The 20671-nt window shown below is 43.8% G+C and overlaps 1 protein-coding gene across 1 annotated transcript in view; it reads right to left on the bottom strand.

Annotated features, from left to right (window-relative positions):
• Positions 1–20671, bottom strand: part of C4H10orf67 (chromosome 4 C10orf67 homolog) — an 86686-nt gene that overhangs the window by 46079 nt on the left and 19936 nt on the right. The window contains exons 6-9 of the mRNA XM_075271733.1: positions 12856–13003; positions 9749–9807; positions 7342–7407; positions 4206–4271 (exon numbers count right to left, since the gene is read on the bottom strand). Of these exons, the coding sequence (XP_075127834.1) occupies positions 4206–4271; positions 7342–7407; positions 9749–9807; positions 12856–13003 (339 nt within the window). The remainder of the gene's footprint in view (positions 1–4205; positions 4272–7341; positions 7408–9748; positions 9808–12855; positions 13004–20671) is intronic.

Here is a 20671-nt window from a genome sequence, read left to right as displayed (position 1 = left end):
TTAATCATAAACAGACACTTGACAAGTCTTTGTAGTCTTGAAATCGCTTAAACAGTCACCTCATTTACATAACATTACACTATAAGGCTGCCTTCACACGGAGTAACGCCAGCTTTATGAGCGCTCCCATTGAAGTGAATGGGAGGTGTTCGGGAGCCTTCCGCAGCGCTCGTGTGTACGGCTGTGAATGGCAGCCGGCGTTACTCCGTGTGAAGGCAGCCTAAGATAATACCTGTATAGATAACACCTATAACCGATCATTATATCCACTACTGACAAGAAATGATGTCACAGCTCATCTCCTACGCCTCCCTGCGCGGAGCATGCCTAGAAAAATCTCCTATAAACCGGTCTGTTGCTACCTATGGCCATGTCTATGCTGTAAAGCAGATCACTAAATGCTGTTAACACAGCAGAGGACAAGCTCAGACAAGATGGCCGCCCCATAATCATGTAGAGAAAAACAATAAAAAAATTTAAAAAAATCTGAAAATAACAACAGAAAGTAAATACAGAAAATAACAACAGATTACAAAAAGTTGCTGGTTTTAAATATACCTTAAAAATCATTAAAAAAAATTAAAACGGCTGAAAATGGTTTAAAAAAATAAAATAAAACATATATATAAATAAATATCTATATAATATATATACATTTTTTATATATATATATATATATATATATATATATATATATATATATATATATATACAGTCCTATGAAAAAGTTTGGGCACCCCTATTAATCTTAATCATTTTTAGTTCTAAATATTTTGGTGTTTGCAACAGCCATTTCAGTTTGATATATCTAATAACTGATGGACACAGTAATATTTCAGGATTGAAATGAGGTTTATTGTACTAACAGAAAATGCGCAATATGCATTAAACCAAAATTTGACTGGTGCAAAAGTATGGGCACCCTTATCATTTTATTGATTTGAATACTCCTAACTACTTTTTACTGACTTACTGAAGCACAAAATTGGTTTTGTAACCTCAGTGAGCTTTGAACTTCATAGCCAGGTGTATCCAATCATGAGAAAAGGTATTTAAGGTGGCCAATTGCAAGTTGTTCTACTATTTGAATCTCCTCTGAAGAGTGGCATCATGGGCTACTCAAAACAACTCTCAAATGATCTGAAAACAAAGATTGTTCAACATAGTTGTTCAGCGGAAGGATACAAAAAGTTGTCTCAGAGATTTAACCTGTCAGTTTCCACTGTGAGGAACATAGTAAGGAAATGGAAGACCACAGGGACAGTTCTTGTTAAGCCCAGAAGTGGCAGGCCAAGAAAAATATCAGAAAGGCAGAGAAGAAGAATGGTGAGAACAGTCAAGGACAATCCACAGACCACCTCCAAAGAGCTGCAGCATCATCTTGCTGCAGATGGTGTCACTGTGCATCGGTCAACTATACAGCGCACTTTGCACAAATAGAAGCTGTATGGGAGAGTGATGAGAAAGAAGCCGTTTCTGCACGTACGCCACAAATAGAGTTGCCTGAGGTATGAAAAAGCACATTTGGACAAGGCAGCTTCATTTTGGAAACAAAAATTGAGTTGTTTGGTTATAAAAAAAGGCGTTATGCATGGCGTCCAAAAAGAAACAGCATTCCAAGAAAAACACATGCTACCCACTGTAAAATTTGGTGGAGGTTCCATCATGCTTTGGGGCTGTGTGGCCAATGCCGGCATCGGGAATCTTGTTAAAGTTGAGGGTCGCATGGATTCCACTCAGTATCAGCAGATTCTTGAGAATAATGTTCAAGAATCAGTGACGAAGTTGAAGTTACGCCGGGGATGGATATTTCAGCAAGACAATGATCCAAAACACCGTTCCAAATCCTCAGGCATTCATGCAGAGGAACAATTACAATGTTCTGGAATGGCCATCCCAGTCCCCAGACCTGAATATCATTGAACATCTGTGGGATGATTTGAAGCGGGCTGTCCATGCTCGGCGACCATCTAACTTAACTGAACTTGAATTGTTTGTCCAAAATACCTTTATCCAGGATCCAGGAACTGATTTAAAAGCTACAGGAAGCGACTAGAGGCTGTTATCTTTGCAAAAGGAGGATCTACTAAATATTAATGTCACTTTTCTGTTGAGGTGCCCATACTTTTGCACCGGTCAAATTTTGGTTTAATGCATATTGCGCATTTTCTGTTAGTACAATAAACCTCATTTCAATCCTGAAATATTACTGTGTCCATCAGTTATTAGATATATCAAATGATGAAATGGCTGTTGCAAATACCAAAATATTTAGAACTAAAAATGATTAAGATTAATAGGGGTGCCCAAACTTTTACATAGGACTGTGTGTGTGTGTGTGTGTGTGTGTGTGTGTGTGTGTGTGTGTGTATGTGTGTGTATATATATATATATTTTTAATATAAAATACTAAATGAAAACCCTACAAATAAATCTCTCTGATATATATTTTTTTGTTATATAATACATATATTTAAATATAAAATACTAAGTGAAAACCCAATTTAAAAATCCAAGTACTAAATTACAATCCAATCCACCCTTCAGCCCTCCCCATGTGACATGTCCTATACATTCCCGAGCAGCGCTCCACTATGTGTATATCTCTGATATTAGAAGAATACGTTTAACCCCTTCATGCAGCGATCGGGTTAATTGACCGCCTCGTTATAGGGGCTATGGGGAGTTGTTCAGTATCCCAGTGCACTGGTCACATATTTACCTGGTTATAAATCTATTATTTGTTAGAGAAACAGTTTTGCGTTTGCCTTATCGTAACATGTGCCTGGTTCCCACCAAGTGTCATGATTTCTGGAAATAAGTGTGATTGATACGGTGAGTAAACAGCTCGGCAATAAGTACAAATTGTCAACTATTAGGCTAATTCTCTCCTAGATATGCCGACGCAAAGAAATGTGACTCAAAGAAATGTGTCAAAAGTTGCAAGCTGTGGAGTTACGGTGCGCGCGGTGTACTTACTGGTCTGTCATGGTAGCCTGCAAAATAGTGGGGGTTTGGGGTGTGATAGTTACACAAGGAGTTAAAAGTGCTCATAAAATTCATCATCTTACACCTAAAACAGAATGGTATAAACCAACTTACCATTAAATGGAAAAACAGATTTATAGCGGTAACCCTTTATAGTCAGGTCCTTAAAGGGGTTGTGCAGGACTTGGAAAACATGGCTGCTTTCTTCTCAGGAAGTGATATCATGTCCATTGCTCACATGGCCATACTGGGGTTCACTCTCATTCTCCGAGGGACGGAGATGTGGCATTGGCATGTGACCAACGGACATGAGGTCACTTCCTGCGAAGAAGAAAGCAGCCATGTTTTCCTAGTCCTGCACAACCCCTTTAAGGACCTGAATATAAAGGTTTTTTTTCCAGGCTTAAGAGATGAGTGACTCTTACCATATGTTATCAGTTTCAGATTGATGGAGATTGGAAACCCAGCACCCCAACTGATCAGATGTATGAAGAGACTGCAGAATTCAGGCAAGTGCTGTGACCACTTTACTACTTATGGTATGTTCACACTACTGTTATTGGAATATGTTGCTCATTCATCAGAGGATGACAGTAACATACATTAATGGTAGGTAGTAGAGTAATAGGCACTGATGGCGCCCCCTCCATCTGTGGCCATTTCCTTTGACTATAATGTAAAAAACATGACGGATGCTTCGTAGGACTTTTTCTTCCATCAGAAAAGTAAAAAACACGACCAAAGGAAATGTTCTTATTTTCTACATGAGGTTGAATGTAGATTGACATTAGACGGAGGGGGTTCTGTATACAGATGTCATTTAATGCCTGTTGCTCTTATCCTGTGACAGATGACAGCAATGGACATTAAAGAGTTTGGGCAGGACTTCGAAAACATGGCTACTTTCTTCCTCGCAGGAAGTGACATCTTGTCCATTGTGGAAGTGACATCCCATTAAAAAGCACGAGACTGAGCTGCAGCATAGCCATATGACCAACGGATAGCATATCACTGCCTGATAAGAAAACGGCAGCCATGTTTTTGAAGTCCTGCACAAGCCCTAAGTAATGGTAGTAAGAACCCAGCTTTACCAAGCACAACACTGTACACTGTATAGTGGCTGTACTTGCTATTGCATCTCAGCCCCATTCACTTGCAGAGGTCTGGACCTGTTAAGCTCAGGGTGTGTAAATGTGACATGTTCCACACAGACTTACCTCTTTGTCTTTTTCGGCTAGCTTGGATTTCAGGGTATTTTCCATATCTTGTTTTTGTTGCTGGAGCTGTTAATAAACATACAATTGTTAATACTGTACATCATATGACCATGGACTGTATATCACATGACCATGGACTGTATATCACATGACCATGGACCGTATATAACATGACCATGGACTGTATATCACATGGCCATGGACTGTATATCATATGACCATTGACTGTATATCACATGACCATGGACTGTATATCATACGACCATGGACTGTACATCACACAACCATGGACTGTATATCACACGACCATGGACTGTATATCACATGACCATGGACTGTATTTCACATGACCATGGACTGTATATCACATGGCCATGGACTGTATATCATATGACCATTGACTGTATATCACATGATCACGGACTGTATATCACATGACCATGGACTGTATATCACATGGCCATGGACTGTATATCACATGGCCATGGACTGTATATCACATGACTATGGACTGTATATCACATGACCATGGACTGTATATCACATGACCATGGACTGTATATCACATGACCAAGGACTGTATATCACATGACCATTGACTGATATTTATTCACTAGAGGTAAGCAGAATGAATGACAACAAGCAGAGATCTAGAAAGCCCTGAGGAATTGGTACTGAAGTATATTGGAAAATTGTACAACTATTCATTATACAAACAATAATATTTGTCCCTCAATATTGGCCTTAAAGTGGACAATCCCTTTAACATAAAAAAAAACTTAATAGGACTGCATAAACTAATGTAAAGTATACAACCAGCCCTGTCTGCAGCAATAACTGCACTTGTGCAGATCCGGCGACATCTTCACTTTGCCAACAGACTCCTCATTATTGAGCTGAATATGAAGCCACGAGATCATCTCTGCCTAATATTATGCCCTCACCAGTCGCATCCATAGACAGCCCCTATTGTCATGCTGAAGTATCGTTTTTCATGAATTTCTAAGACACCAAGCCCAACAATACCCTGCGCTAAGCCGACAAAATGGGATCCGTAAAGTTTCCACGACTTGGCACTGAGCTTGACAAGCAGCGAGAAAGTGTCTCTTTACATATCTAAAGGCGGCCTTGATTTGGTGTCAGCGAGTCTTCTCTTCTGAACAGTGTCATATTCTTCTGCAGAACATGCTGAATGTTGGGCACAAGCTGTGACTTATTTCTTATTATAGACAAGGCCGGCTGCCAGCGTAACAAAGGCCTAGTTATTACGACTGTGAGAAACATTACGCCACAGACCGCTCCGATTATGGTTAACACAGCAGTGGGATGGGCGCAATAGGAAAACCGCTCTTTCCCATCAGTACTAGGGAATGTTACATTTATTTGTTTATGCTACTGGGAAGTTTTGTTGCAGCCTATGGGGTACCTACTCTTCATGATAAGACGCCATGTGTGTTCATATGAGGAATAACGCTATTTATGGTCATTGTATGACTTGTATTCTGCATGTTTAGCAGTTTTGCCCTATGCAGTCCTCTTCATTTTTAAGTTTTTCCTGAGCTGGGGGGTGAAGACTAGCAGCTGTGATGTCATCCTACATAGTACATGGAGAAAAGAGGAGATTCTACGTTCTAATTCTCTTGTGCTAGCATTGTGCTCTCCGTCATTGGGGTCCACCATGGGAACCAAACAACGGAGAGTCAGTCTGTTACACACAGAGCCCGGTGTACCCCATTGACTATAAAGGGGGCCACCTTATCAGAATTGAAGCTGGTGGAGGGAAAAGACCTCGGTGCAGAATTTTTCTCTCCTCCGATTTTCGGCGTTTTTTGCAACAGAGTTCCCAGTCTCCACTCAATTATTTTCCAGCCTTACCGTATATACTCCAGTTTAAGCCGACCCGAATATAAGCCGAGGCCCCTAATTTTACCACAAAAAACTGGGAAAACTTATTGACTCGAGTATAAGCCGAGGGGGGGGAAATGCAGCAGCTACTGGGAAATTTCAAAAATTAAAATGGTCGGAGTTTTTGGGTGCAGTAGTTGCTGGGAGAGGGGTGGGGGTGTTTTGGTTGTCTGTCTGCCCCTTCCCTGAGCCTGAGAACTGGGTTTTTTCCCCCCACTTGGAATTCAGTCTGGCTGACTATAGGGGATCTGCAGTGCTCCTATTAACCCCTTTCCGACGGAACAGGAGCACTGCAGATCCCCTATATTCAGTAGACCGGGCACTGTCAGACACAGGGATACCTAATGTGTTTGTGTGTCACAGTCATTTTCTACTTTTATATGTATTCTAGGGAAAGGAGGGATTTACAACTTTTATTTACTTTATTTTTTTATTACATTTTTTTTTAAAGCTTTTTTCCCCCACTATTTTATGGGAGATTCTATACATTACTATTGCGGCTGGTCATAGACCCCCTCCCAAAAAAAAAAATAATAATTTTTTTTTTGCTTGACTCAAGTATAAGCCGAGGGGGGCTTTTTCAGCACAAAAACTGTGCTGAAAAATTCAGCTTATACTCGAGTATATATGGTAATCAATTATAGAGAAGTACTTAAAACACTTGGGGTGAAATACTTACTATTAGCTGCAGCAACAAGTCTGTGTGTGACTAGGACTTCCCCCTCCTATCCCTCCCCTCTCCATAAACTTCTAGAAGCAGTTGTAATTTGATACCTCTGTAAGCGGACACTCTGCCTTGGGAGACCAAGACAGACTGAGCAGAGATTTAGAAGGGTAGGAAAAGAGGGAAAAAAAACTTGACAAGCAGGGCTGTGAAGTTGGATCTGTGACAAATTCTGGGTGGAGCCAGAGTCAGAAAAAAACTTACCAGCTCCGACTTCAAAATAAAATAATTATTTACTTTTAATTACATTATACAATTGATAATATTGTATAATTAATTAGATGTATAGCTTGTTACATATTTACTTTCATAGGAATTCAGTCACTGGCTTTTTAATGAATTAGGGGAGCACATACACATCTGGTTAACTATGAATAATCTGCCTAACAACCACTGCCCTTTATGTCAGTCTATAGGAAATGATTGATGCTGAAGATCAGGATGGAAAAGGGATAAGAAAGGCGGCAATACCCTGGTACATGGATACATTTATAGTCAATAGCTTACCAGGGTAGATGAAGCAGATTTTTCATTCTCAAGTTCGATTTTCAATTGTTCTTGAACTGATGACAACTAAAATAAAAGAAAAAAAAAGCACTAAGTGTCATTCTCTTACCAAAGGTATAAAAAAAATCCCTGAACATTATTAGTATCCCTGCGCTATGCTGAAGAGGTCCAAAAGACCGAAAAAGCGCTGTCCATAGCTGGGAATCTGTTCCTTTTGGAATAGAAATATTAATTTGGCAATAAACCCCGCATCATGTCAGTAGGCTTATTAACTGAGCCATGCATGATGTTAAGGGGGCTGCCCTCTAGAGGGCGACATACAGAGGCACTGTCCTCCTAATTACATCCTGGAGAATAGATTTGCATATTTTTTACCCATTTTAGGGTAGTTACAAAGTCAAAATGTTCCCTCCTCCGGCACTAATGTCATATCCATAGGACAGGTCGTCACTCATTATTGCTGGAGTAGGAGGTGGCTTAGGGTATGTTCACATGGTGGAAAATTAAGAGGAATTGGAGGTAGTTATCCTCTTCGCATTTCTGGTTGTTTTCTGCCCTCCCCGATCCTCCATAGTGAAATGCGTTAGATTGCATTGTGGATTTATGAGCTGCAGAGTCCACGGCTGAATCAATTGTGGAAACTGCGGCTTATTTTTTCATTGTCCTGCTGCGATTTCTGCCTTCTGTTGTTTTTTTTTTTTGGCGTAATCTCCCTAAAATCAGCAGGAAATTTCATTGCGTGAACAAACCCTAAGGGCAACAACTGTCCATCTAACAACTATCACGCTAAATATTAGAGACGCAGAGTGTGTTCTGATATCCTTGCCTTGGACCTCAAGATATCTTTTTCTGTCTCTGAATGAAGGTCCAACTACTGGGGCTGTCGGTAATGCCACAAGTAACTCTGATCTCCTAAAAGACTTACCGTATATACTCGAGTATAAGCCGACTCGAATATAAGCCGAGGCCCCTAATTTTACCACAAAAAACTGGGAAAACTTATTGACTCGAGTATAAGCCGAGGGGGGGGGGGGGGGAATGCAGCAGCTACTGGAAAATTTCAAAAATTAAAATGGTCGGAGTTTTTGGGTGCAGTAGTTGCTGGGGAAGGGGAGGGGGTGTTTTGGTTGTCTGTCTGCCCCTTCCCTGAGCTTGAGGACTGTTATTTCTTCCCCCCCTTGGAATTCAGTCTGGCTGAATATAGGGGATCTGCAGTGCTCCTATTAACCCCTTCCCAACGGAACAGGAGCACTGCAGATCCCCCATATTCAGTAGACACAGGGATACCTAATGTGTATGTGTTTCACAGTCATTTTCTTTTGTATGTATTCTAGGGAAAGGAGGGATTTAGAGCTTCTTTTTTTCCCCCACTATTTTATGGGAGATTTTATACATTGATATTGCGGCTGGTCATAGACCTAAAAAAAAATAAAAATTAATAAATAAAAACATTTTTTTTGCTGACTCGAGTATAAGCCGAGGGGGGCTTTTTCAGCACAAGAACTGTGCTGAAAAATTTGGCTTATACTTGAGTATATATGGTATCCCAATATCATTTGATCAGCAGAACAGAATCTTTTGCAGTGTTTCTGTTATGATCAAGGACATCTGCAAGGAGTTTGTATGTTCTCCCCGTGTTTGTGTGTCTTTCCTCTTTGGCCGAATTTTCTCTTATGTCTACATAGGTCTCTAGTCATACTGGTCATGTATAGGTTTGATCAGATAATGTACATTGTTTGTATAAGGGTGATTTCACAGTGTTGTTTTGGAGCGGATTTCAAGTCATTCTCTGCTCCAAAAAACCACCACCATTCTTTTTGTCACAAATCTCTCCCCGCTAAAAATAAAATTATGATTCCTTAAAAAACTTCAGAATTTCTGATCTCAAAGTAAAATCTTTTGCATAAAAAAATAATATGAATATGTTAACATATGACTATATTATGATCGTCGCACCCTGATACAAGAGTGTCTGGTTTTCCTTACGACAAAGACGACGACGGGAAAGAATTTTAGATGCGAAGAAATGTAACAATAAAGACACAACTTTCCAGATAGTTACATTTCAATCGGGGCAGTGAACAGCCGTCTACACTGTAACACTTGAGTGCTGCTGCACGGACAATAATGTGGTTAAATGAGCTGTGTCCTAGCGTTACTGCGTGACATAATGCCGCCATATCTACCCTGTGATAAGCCGTCTTCAGCGCACAGCACATCTCACTTTGATCGGCTGTTTGTCATCTTTTCATCCCCTTCAAATAAGCCATCAATCTGGACATACAAAAACTTGTTTTGTTCGTCGGCCTTTTTTTTTGGGCCAGTTTTGTGGTGGAGATTGAGATAAAGCTACAGGCTGGCTATTAACATACGTAAAAAAGCCATCACTGAGTGTCAAAAGTCACACCTTCTCAATGGTCCTTTGGTCTTCTTCCATTCTGACTCTCATGGCGCCCACATCCCGATCTAGAACAATAGAAGAAAAAAAGCAGAGCGTGAAATCTCATTGCCGCGAGCAGGCATTCATAGCACGCAGCGGAGGTCAGTCGTGTAAGCCCCTGGTCATTGCCTGCTGGCCCGGTGTCCTGGCACTACGGTGACCCTCACAACTGCCCTTGACATTCAGGGTCTTTTTCCTGCTGTTTGGCCGGCTGCTTAGAGAGAAATTAAGAAGTAAGTTCAAGAGCCAAGTGTGGCATGGAAGACCTGCTGCTTTCCATCAATACCCAGACTGGACATCTCCGCTGTTAGTCACAGCAAATACGACGAGATTTAGCAGGTGGTTTTCTGGAACTGAAAGGGTTGGATGAAAAGATAAAAAGACTCATTAAATCATATGACAAACATGTGCAGGGAATATGGTCTGTGTCCCCCCGAAAAGATTAATGTTCATAATAGTCCCTAATGGGAAACTAAAACGTGCCCTTTTATCAGCACTGCCCCTGCTAGATCCTAATGGGAAGAGGAGAGTCACCGGCAATGTCGTATGTAATAGTAATCCCGCGGGTCATTGCAACTGTGACGTAGTCTTGCTTGTGAGTCTTTGGTTAAGTACGGGGTCATGGGAGTGAAAGAGTTATCCCATAAACAAATATTTACCACCTTTCCTGAGGTCGGATAGTAAATGTAGGATCACTGAAGACCCACTGGGATACCCCAGATTACTAGAATGGGGATTCAGGAGAGTTAGTATGGGATGGTAGTCAAGCTGCCACTGTATTCAACCTCTATGGGACTGACAGAGATAGCTGAGCATTGTACTGGCCCATCTCCGTCACTCCTATAGACTCCGTCACTCCTATAGACTCCGTCACTCCTATAGACTTTGAATGGAGTGGAGTGTACATGCTTAGGCTATATTCACACTCACCCACCAGTGTGGCATCTTATTTTTCTCATGGACCCATTGCCTTTCAATGGGAGATCTGGGTTTGTGAAGAAGGAGCCATGTTTCCAATAAGTCAAAAAGTAGACTCACTCATGGATAGCACAGGGCTGTGGACCTTAGTAGTGTGAATAGACCCTGAAGAATATATGTATACTGATCACCTATTCTGTGGAGCAGTATATACTTACCTATAAAATGCAGCCCCTGGGAGTTGATATTGGGGTCCCCAACTACAAGTTACATGCAGACATAACTTTATAACTAAGTTTTGTTAAAGACACTTATTCCCAATCCACAGGTTAGGGGATACGTGTCAGATTCCTGAAGGTCCAACTGCTGGGGATCTCCAGCAATCAGAATGGGGGTCCAATGATCCCCCCCCCCCATATATGCGCTGGCCCAGGCTTCATTAGCTTCTATTGGATTTACTCCATATAAGTGAATGGTGTGACAAGCGTACTGGCGCTTTATTCACATGAAGGAAGCACGGTGGATATTTGGCGCCCGTTCTCCTGAATACTGGGATTTGACGCTTATCCCCAACCCTATAAAAGGAGATAAATGTCTTTATTGACAAAACTCCTTTAGGTCGGGGCCCCACTGAGCGTAAACGCCGCGATTTGCCCGCGGCGGAAACGCTGAGGGAAAAATCGCAGCGTTTTACAGTGCAAGCAAAGTGGAAGGGATTCATGGGAATCCCATCTCCACTTTGTGGAAAAGATCGAAGCGATTTGCAAAGCCATTGTGGCTTTGTAAATCGCAGCATGTCAATTATATCTACAGAAACACCGGCGGCTTTTCCGTACATATAATGTTAAGAGAAAGTCCGCGGAGGAAAACTCCCCGAACTTTCTGTTGAAAGTGCTGCGGAAAGAACCGCAGTGCGTTCACACCACGGTTCTTTCCGCAGCGCTTTAGCGCTGCGTTTACGCCCAGTGGGGCCTTAGCCTTAATTCATTTTAACAGTAGACTAAGGCCTGGTGCAGACAGTGGAGATTGGATGGAGGCTACACATTGGGCAACCTAGTAAATATAATGGGAAGAATTTACTATATTATGTCCATTAAATGACTGCCATAGATGTGAGGCCTCTTTGCCACATGGCCTTGATTTGTACCAAAGACAGTGGGTGCAGTGGAGCAGAGATCAAGGCAGGTCGGGGTGGTGGAAATTTAGGTTCTGGCACACTGGACCACCCAAGATTCCCCAGAATTATAAGGAAGCCCAAGTCTCTTGATAATTCTGGTGCATCTTACAGTGGAGGGGATTTGAGTGATGGAGACACTAGTCTTAATAAATTCCCTGATAGTAAAGCCGTGCACTTTTTGGTAAGCCACGCCTCGTGTTGGGCAAATTATAAAACGCGTCTAAGGGATCGTTCACACGGGGCAGATTTTGGCTCTGAATCCACCTCAGAATCCGCCTCCTCACAATAGAGATCTATGTAGACTGCTAGCTTCCTTTTTTCGCGTGAGTGGTATGTTCCGGCTCATGGAGAAAAAAGAAGCGGGTTGCCCTATTTTCAGGCGGATTCCGCGGCTGATTCAGCCCCGACATCCGCCTCGCGGCAGCACCCTCTGGACTAGGCCCATTTATTTGGGCCTACTCTGGAGCGGGAAGCTGCGACTGTCGGAATCCGCGACAGTCGCATTTTGGCCCTATTCTGACGCGGCTTCCCGCGTCAAAATAAGGACCAAAATACGCCTAACCATGCCCTGTGTGAACTAGCCCTAAGAAGTGAACTGCAAGGCACATACACCACTTTTTGGGGCCTGTTTGCATTAGTAACTCTGCTCCATTTTCAGACGTGGATGTAAAGGCGGACATTCAATGACAGCAAGCAATTTTTGGAAAGAAAATGAATTGCAAATTTGTCTCTGTTCACATCAGCGCTGTCTGCCGTTGTTTTGCAAAATTACAGTGACCAGCGGAGCCCAAAAGATCTCATCCTCTATAATGGAGTCTGTTGGGCCTACACGCTGGACTTTTTCATCTGCGATTTTTATCGGATTCTGCAATGTAGATGTGAACGCTAGATTTCCAGTGTAATGTTGGCCGTATTCTAGCGCTTTTTCCCAATCTCCATCACCACGCGCCTGGTCCAGGGACCACTCTCCCCATTTTACCTAATGACTGGATGTGTTTGTCCTTGTCCTTTAGAACAATTTCCAGCTGGTGGAGCCTTTCCTGCAGCGAATCCCTTTTCTCTTTTAGCTCCTTGTTTTCTTCCAGCAGCTTCTCTTTCTCCGGGTCATCTTCTGATTGGTAAATGATCTGCAATATTAGAAAGTCTTTTTATTTTAAGGGACGCGACAAAAGAGTTCTCGGGGCTGCCGCTGAGCGGCCACAATTATCCGGCGTGCCCGTCATATAATTTCCTGCATTCTGCCGCATACTTAAAATATGAATAGGAAAAAGGAAGGAGGGAAGGGGGAAAAAAAAAAAAAAAGGATCCTGAAAAAGCCGCCAGTACATTAGATACAAAGACTTGCAAACACATGGGGACATTTTTATTGACAAGGATAATGCTTATCATACTGTTTTTGTGTGCCCTCATCATTCAGGTCAATTTATTATGGAGGCTGTGTCCAGGAAGGCAGCTGGAGCCTATACACCCACACTTACCCTGTATGGGTTTAGGACAGCGCTGCTCGTAACTAGGCAGAAGCGAGGAGTTTTGTGGCCGGGGGTTGCAGAGAGTGGCGATTGGGAGGGGGGCTTGTTGTCTTTGTGCCGTTCCTCTGTGACAGTGCTGCTGGTGTCACAAGGAGCACATCACATGTCAAAGCGGTGAAGTTTTCAGCCTGGAAGCCGCATGGAGTCCATCAGGCCCACAGATATCAGCACAGTTGGCTTTCTACATGGTGCCGCAGCCACCCGGAGGCCATTCATATTCTGAACATTAACGTGGCTTTGCATGCTTGTCACACATAGCACCGTGCAGGCGTCTCATGCTATTGAGCACTTCACTTTAAATCTCTGGGCAAACAGTCATTACCTTGTAAGACGGCTTCAGGAGAACGCCCGACAAAAGGCTCCGAAGTTATCATTTTAGTAAAGCACGCTCATTTGCATTTTTATTATGCGCGCCTTTTGTTTCTGGCTTGCCACTTCCATTATGAAAAAGTCTTTTTCTAATGCCGTCGCAGCTTATGGCCACTGATACCCTTATTCACTTGCCTTATTGAAAGGCTTTCGGGATGTCTGAAGATACCGTCTTAGGGCTGTCTAGACTCAATCCACTACTGGATACTTACACTTACTTTATGAAAGCCTTCAGCAATATGGAGATTATAGGTTAGACCTATAAAACAAGCAGGATTATAATATAAAATAGACTTATGTCAATGGTTATGAAATATATCCGTACTGGAGGCTACTATGGGATTGCCCCTAGAGTATAGGCATGCTTAAAGAGGACTTTTCACCACCTCCAACAAGTCTATTTCTTAGTATCTGTTAACAGTCGCCGCTCCACTGATTCCAGCTCAGTTGGAATTTTCTCTTTAGCCCCCACCGTTCCTGAGCAACAAGCGCAGGTAGTTTTGGTGCCTGATGTACTATTTAAAGGAATCCTATGCAAATGAGCTCTCTCGCAGCACAGGGGGCGTCCACAATGCTGCCAGAGAACTCTCCAGCTCTGCCTCTATCTTCTTCTGCAAGGAGGTCTTCACCGCGTCTGCTTCCGGTGGCGCCTTCTAACTTCTAGGCCTTGGGCCTAGGGCAAGCCGACTGTGCGTGCCCACGTCCACAAGAAAAATGGCCGCTTCCACAGTATTGTAACCGTCCATTTTCTTGTAGCACAGTCAGCTTGCCCTAGGCCCGAGGTCTAGAAGTTAGAAGACACCCCCGGAAGAAGACGCAGTGAAGACCTCGTTGCAGAAGAAGATGGAGACGGAGCTGGAGAGTTCTCTGGCAGCTTTGGGGATGCCCCCAGTGCTGTTTGAGTGCTGGGGCCCACCCCCAGTGCTGCGAGAGAGCTCATTTGAATACCGAGAAAAACCAGGATTGCAGGCGAACGGCGGCGCGGAGAAGACAAGGAAAGGTAGGAGATGAATAGCCTTTCTTAAGGCTATTCCCACATGTTAGGGAGAAAAAAATGTGTTTAAAAGATAGGATCCCTTTAAGCTCTGTAATGTCAGAAGGGGCGGTGTCATGTAGGGGGTGTGACTCAGAGCTCCAACCAGAGGTAGCCAGTGTCAGAGGTCTGAGTCACACCCCTTGTCTGCTCCTGCCTGACACTGCCTTCCTGACAGTACAGAAAATAAATATCAGACAGCAAAACTAGCAACATTGATTGCTCAGGAAAGGTGGGGGCTAGAAAAAAAATTCCAACTGTGCTGGAATCAGTGGAGTATCAACTATTACATGATTTAAAGTGCTGGATTTGCTGGTGAAAGGTCCTCTTTAAAGAGAATTTGTAACCAGGAGTGAAAAACACATGATGTCCCTCATCTCATCAGCGGTGTCATCTTGACCATTTTGATGTTTTGTTTATCCAAATCCGTTCAACCATTCCAAGGCTCTGCAAGTGTTGATGCAAATTATTGTATAATAGACAAGTGGGCGGTAACACTGTATGATATACAGAACACAGAGACATCCAGGGAAACCAGAATATTACCTCCCACTTGACTAGTAGTCCCTAATTTGCATCAAAACTGAAATAGCTTATATCTTTGGAATGGCTGAACAGGCACCAAAATGCTGATGATGTGTCATCGGGCTTTTCCGAGCAGGTTGCTGGTCCTCCTTTAAGCCTCACCAAGGACATCTTTTACATAATAGTACAGAATATTTCAGTTGTATATTAATATTTACACGAGTAGATATTATAGTCATTGTATAGATCATGGACAAGTATTAGTATTATTAATGTACATGCTTTAGAAGATGATTTGTTGAGAATTTATTACATTTACATATATAATATGCGCCACCTGGTGTTGAAAGCCTATATCAATCTGCACGTCCACCTACACAAGGGAGTGCTGGCGGACATGCATTCTCAGTCAGTCTCACTACTGCCTTGATCTCATTCCTATTCTTGGTGTAGTGATCATCTGTTTACTGAACAGATTCTTGTACAAATTGCTTCTATGAAGCAAAGCAATATATAGCAAAGCTGAGACTACTGTTTGTGAGCAAGCATTATCCCGCGTCACTGCTCCAAATTTCATGGGAGGTATATGACTGTCAGAGGGGGAAGGAGACTGACTGTAGTGTAGACTCTTGTTACAACTGCTGAGGGGTAGGAGGATTGACTAGGCAACATGTAGGGACTCTATGTACTGCTACTAGAGGAGGAAGGAGACTGACTGTAGTGGAGACTCTTGTTACAACTGCTGGGTAGGAGGACTGACTAAGGAATATATAGGGACTATATGTACTGCTACTAGAGGAGGAAGGAGACTGACTGTAGTGGAGACTCTTGTTACAACTGCTGGGTAGGAGGACTGACTAAGGAATATATAGGGACTATATGTACTGCTACTAGAGGGGGAAGGAGACTGACTGTAGTGGAGACTCTTGTTACAACTGCTGGGTAGGAGGACTGACTAAGGAATATATAGGGACTATATGTACTGCTACTAGAGGGGGAAGGAGACTGACTAGTGCTTATGTGGGGCAGGGAGAGTGAAGGGTACTACTTTTTTTTTTATTGTTTCCAGGTTTCTGGTTCTCTCTTTGGTATATGCTGCAGGTTTTTGTAAGCGTCACTTTCCTGGTGTTTGTGTCTCTTTTTCTATGTGTGTATTGAAAAATGGAAAACAGTGTGTGGTTTTCTATACTAAAATTCACTTCATTTAAAAAGAAAACCTCTACATAGCCCGGTGGGTATAAAATGAAAAAAGAAGCTATGCTCACTTACTCTTGGTCTTGCATTTGGGTGGCATGGCCCCCTGCTGCTTTCAATGCGGAGTCAGCCCAGAAGTACAGGGTCTCAGGGCCGCCACAATCATGTAAACCTATTAATGGTCGGGCTCTGCTCTGGAGGGGAGGAGAACTTATTTTTTTATTTTACACAGGCCTGGCCGCCTCATTATATCCTGGAAACACCTCCAGACCTTCTCTGCATTATATTTATCCATTAGGTCCAATGGGCTTCATTTATCAATACTATCCAATAGAACAGGTCACGTAACCCATAGCATCCAATCACAGCGTACAGAAGTGTCACACTCCATCTTCACATGGATTGCACCTGATAACTCTCATTGAAGTTATCTAATAGATCTGTCCCTGATATATCCATTGCAGTCTCAGGCCTTACTATAACTCCTAGGCAGCAGGCCCGCTGCCTCGGGGTCATGTTTGACGCAGACCTTTCCTTCACTCCCCATATTGAATCACTCGCATGTTCATGCCACCTCCACCTCAAAAACATCTCCAGAATACGCCCTTTCCTCACCAGAGATACACTAAAGACACTTATTGTCTCTCTGATTCATTCTCGCCTTGACTACTGTAACTCCTTACTAATCGGTCTTCCCCTCACTAAACTCTCCCCTCTACAATCTATTCTGAATGCAGCGGCCAGGCTCATCTACCAGGCTAGACGCTACAGCGATGCCTCCGGTCTGTGTCAGTCGTTACATTGGCTGCCTATTCATTATAGAATAAAATATAAAGTTATCACTCTCATCCACAAGGCTCTCCATAATGCCGCACCTCCATACATTTCCTCCCTCATCTCTGTCTACCGCCCAACCCGTGTTCTCCGCTCACTCAATGACCTAACACTTACATCCTCTATTATCAGAACCTCCCACGCTCATATACAAGACTTCTCCCGAGCTGCACCACTTCTCTGGAATGCTCTACCCCGGACAATCAGATTAACTCCCAATTTCTACAGCTTCAAGCGCAAACTAAAGACGGATCTTTTCAGACAGGCCTATCCCAATTCCTAATGTAACCCTTCCGTACTATAATTAGAATCCCCAAAATCTAACCCTCCTCTGTCCCCGCTCCCACATTACCCCACATGATATGATGTCTTTTCAGGCTAACTTTATATGTCCAAGCTCCATCCACATGTTACAGGACACGACTGGTGACGGCTCATAAAGTTTTGTTTGTGTAATGACAGTAACCTCTATTACAAAAGTGTCTGACCTCTGTATAAGCAATGCCGCCCCTGCTACCTCTTGTGTCACCCCCTCTATCTCATAGACTGTAAGCTCTTGCGAGCAGGACCCTCAGTCCCATTGTGTGAAATGACTTTCTTTGTAATGTATCTTGCTGTCTGTATGTGAACCCTACAAATTGTACAGCGCTGCAGAATATGTTGGCGCTATAGAAATAAAATTTATTATTTATTATTATTATTATGGAAGTGAATGGTAGGCAGAAGAATACTGCCGGGCAGAGGAGGAATTTCCGCAGAAGGCAGGACGTTTAGGCTGTGGTAATATCACTCATTTCCCCTCTATTATGGTTTAATGGTACAGCAAACGTTACAAAGTGTATAACCCTTTAACCCCTCATTCACATCTGCATTTGGTAATCCGTTCGGGGGAGTCCCCATGAATGGAATACCAATCGCATTGGCAAGCAGTGTGCAGTGAAAGCACACGGACCCCATAGACCAGGGGTCCTCAAACTGCGGCCCGTGGGCCACATGCGGCCCGCCAAGCACTTCTGTCTGGCCACGCCGACAACGCCGGCAGGCGTGCATTTATAATGAAGTTCCTGGGGAGCTCGGGCCAGGCCATGGAGCGCACTTCACTTTACCTACTGGAGGGCACCGCTCCTGATGTCTGTGCGACCTGCTCTGCCTCCAGCCCACTGTTTAAAAAGTTTGGGGACCCCTGGCATCAGGGCCGGCGTCAGCGCACGGCATAGTCGGGCAAGTGCCGGGGCCCACAGAGCCTCTGGGGGCCCCCCGGCACTTGCCTGTCACAATTTCAGCTCATCGGCGTCCGTCCGCCGATGAGCTGGAATACATACACGATGCAGGAGCTGAGAGATCAGCTCCTGCTTTAAAGCTCCGGCCCGGCTTGCGTGTGTAGGCGTGATGACGTCATCACATCACGCCTACACACGCAAGCCGGGCCGGAGCTAAGCAGGAGCTGATCTCACAGCTCCTGCATCGCGTATGTGACTGGAGAGAGGAGCATCGGGGGAACGATGGAAGGTGAGTGATAGAAGGTGAGTGTAAGTGTTTGTTTTGTATTACATATTAAGGTGAAACATAATGAAGGGGGCCCATGAAACTGGGGGGCAAATGAAGGGGAGGGGGGGAACGGCATGACACTGGGGAAGATGAAGGTGGTGGGGAGAGAACAGCATGAAACTGGGGACAGAGATGGAGGGGGCCCAAAGAAACTGGGGGGCAAATGAAGGGGAGGGGGGGGGAACAGCATGACACTGGGGCAGATGGAGGGGGGGAGAACAGCATGACACTGGGGCAGATGGAGGGGGTGGGGAGAGAACGGCATGGAACTGGGGACAGAGATTGAGGGGGCCCAATGAAACTGAAGGGGCAAATGAAGGGGAGGGGGGGAACGGCATGACACTGGGGCAGAGACGGGGGACATGAAACTGTGGGCAGATGAAGGGGGAGAACGTGATGAAACTGGGGACAGAGATGGAGGGGGGACATGAAACTGGGGGCAGAGGAAGGGTGTATATGAAACTGGAGGAGAGATGGAGGGGGGCATATAATTTACAGGTGACTGTAGGAGGATTATACTGTGTGGGAGCACATAATAAATGAATGAGAATGGGTGGAATCAACATAAAAGTGGGTGGAGCTAAATTTGCAGCGGCGCGCAGAGCGCGCCGCACATTTTGCCCCTCTTTCTACTCTTTAAAAGATTGGGAGGTATGGCGTTGGTGACGCCACACTCCTGCATGACGTCACTCGCTTCATCTGCAACGCACAGTGTCTCGAATCCCCCACCTCCTTTACAAGGGGGCCCACTGAGGCTCTGTCGCCCAAGGGCCCATAAAAACCTGGAGCCGGCCCTGCCTGGCATAGACTATAATGGTTTGTTCTCCGCACGGTCTCCGCACGGAACATGCAATCAGAAAAGTACTTTGTGATCTACTTTCATGTCCAAATGATTCGTGCGGGCACTCTGTGATAATTTATTAGGTTTTGGCTTGCAGTCTGGGCACTCGGTCTCAAAAATGTTTGCCATCACTGTCTTAGTGGGTCTGACACCTGTTTGATCACCCCTGTAACAACTGGTAGTAGCAGCTCAGCCCCATTCAAGTGAATGGGGCTGAGCTGCAAAACCAAGCACAGACCCTACGATATATACGGCGCTGTGCTTGATATTCAGTGAAGAGACCACAGAACTCACCTGAAAACTGCGGTCTCTTCATGCGGCAGATCTGTGTGCGACCTGGTGAGGTCATCTCTATATACGTTCCAGAGAACCCCTGTAAAGGCTTGGCTAAAATATTAGGGTTGTCCAGTGTTCAGCCTCTAGAAGATTGTCATTCACTTACTGCAAACACAAATCTTGAAAATAATAAAGAAAGAAGACACAAAGCGTTTTTTTTTTTTTTTTTTTATGAAACTAGACTATCCCTTAAGGTATATTCACATGCAGCACATATATTGCAGAAATATCTGCAGCTGAGAATCACCCTGTGTGCATGGGGCCTAAGGCTAGGGCAACGTTTGTCTTGTGACTTAAAATCACACAGCCATTCGTTTCTATGGTGTCACATACAACGGGCAGCGACTGCGACAAAAATCCAACCTTGTACGACTTTATGTCACAGGTGACACAGCCCCTGGCCCATACAAACATAACCCCCTACCACTGTATGAGTCAGGACTACAACCTCCCTCCAAATACTGAATTTCCCCATGGTGGGACTATTATAGGATTATCTTATTTTATCTTAATACAACACCCCAGACAGTTCTGTGCCCTGTAACTTCTAAGGTTTATCTCTTGCACCATCATCTGTCATAGCGGG

The sequence above is a fragment of the Leptodactylus fuscus genome, chromosome 4 (genome assembly GCF_031893055.1).
Source record: "Leptodactylus fuscus isolate aLepFus1 chromosome 4, aLepFus1.hap2, whole genome shotgun sequence".
Lineage (NCBI taxonomy): Eukaryota > Metazoa > Chordata > Amphibia > Anura > Leptodactylidae > Leptodactylus > Leptodactylus fuscus.
Note: the sequence above shows the minus strand (reverse complement) of the source record. Positions and strands in the feature narration are given on the sequence as shown.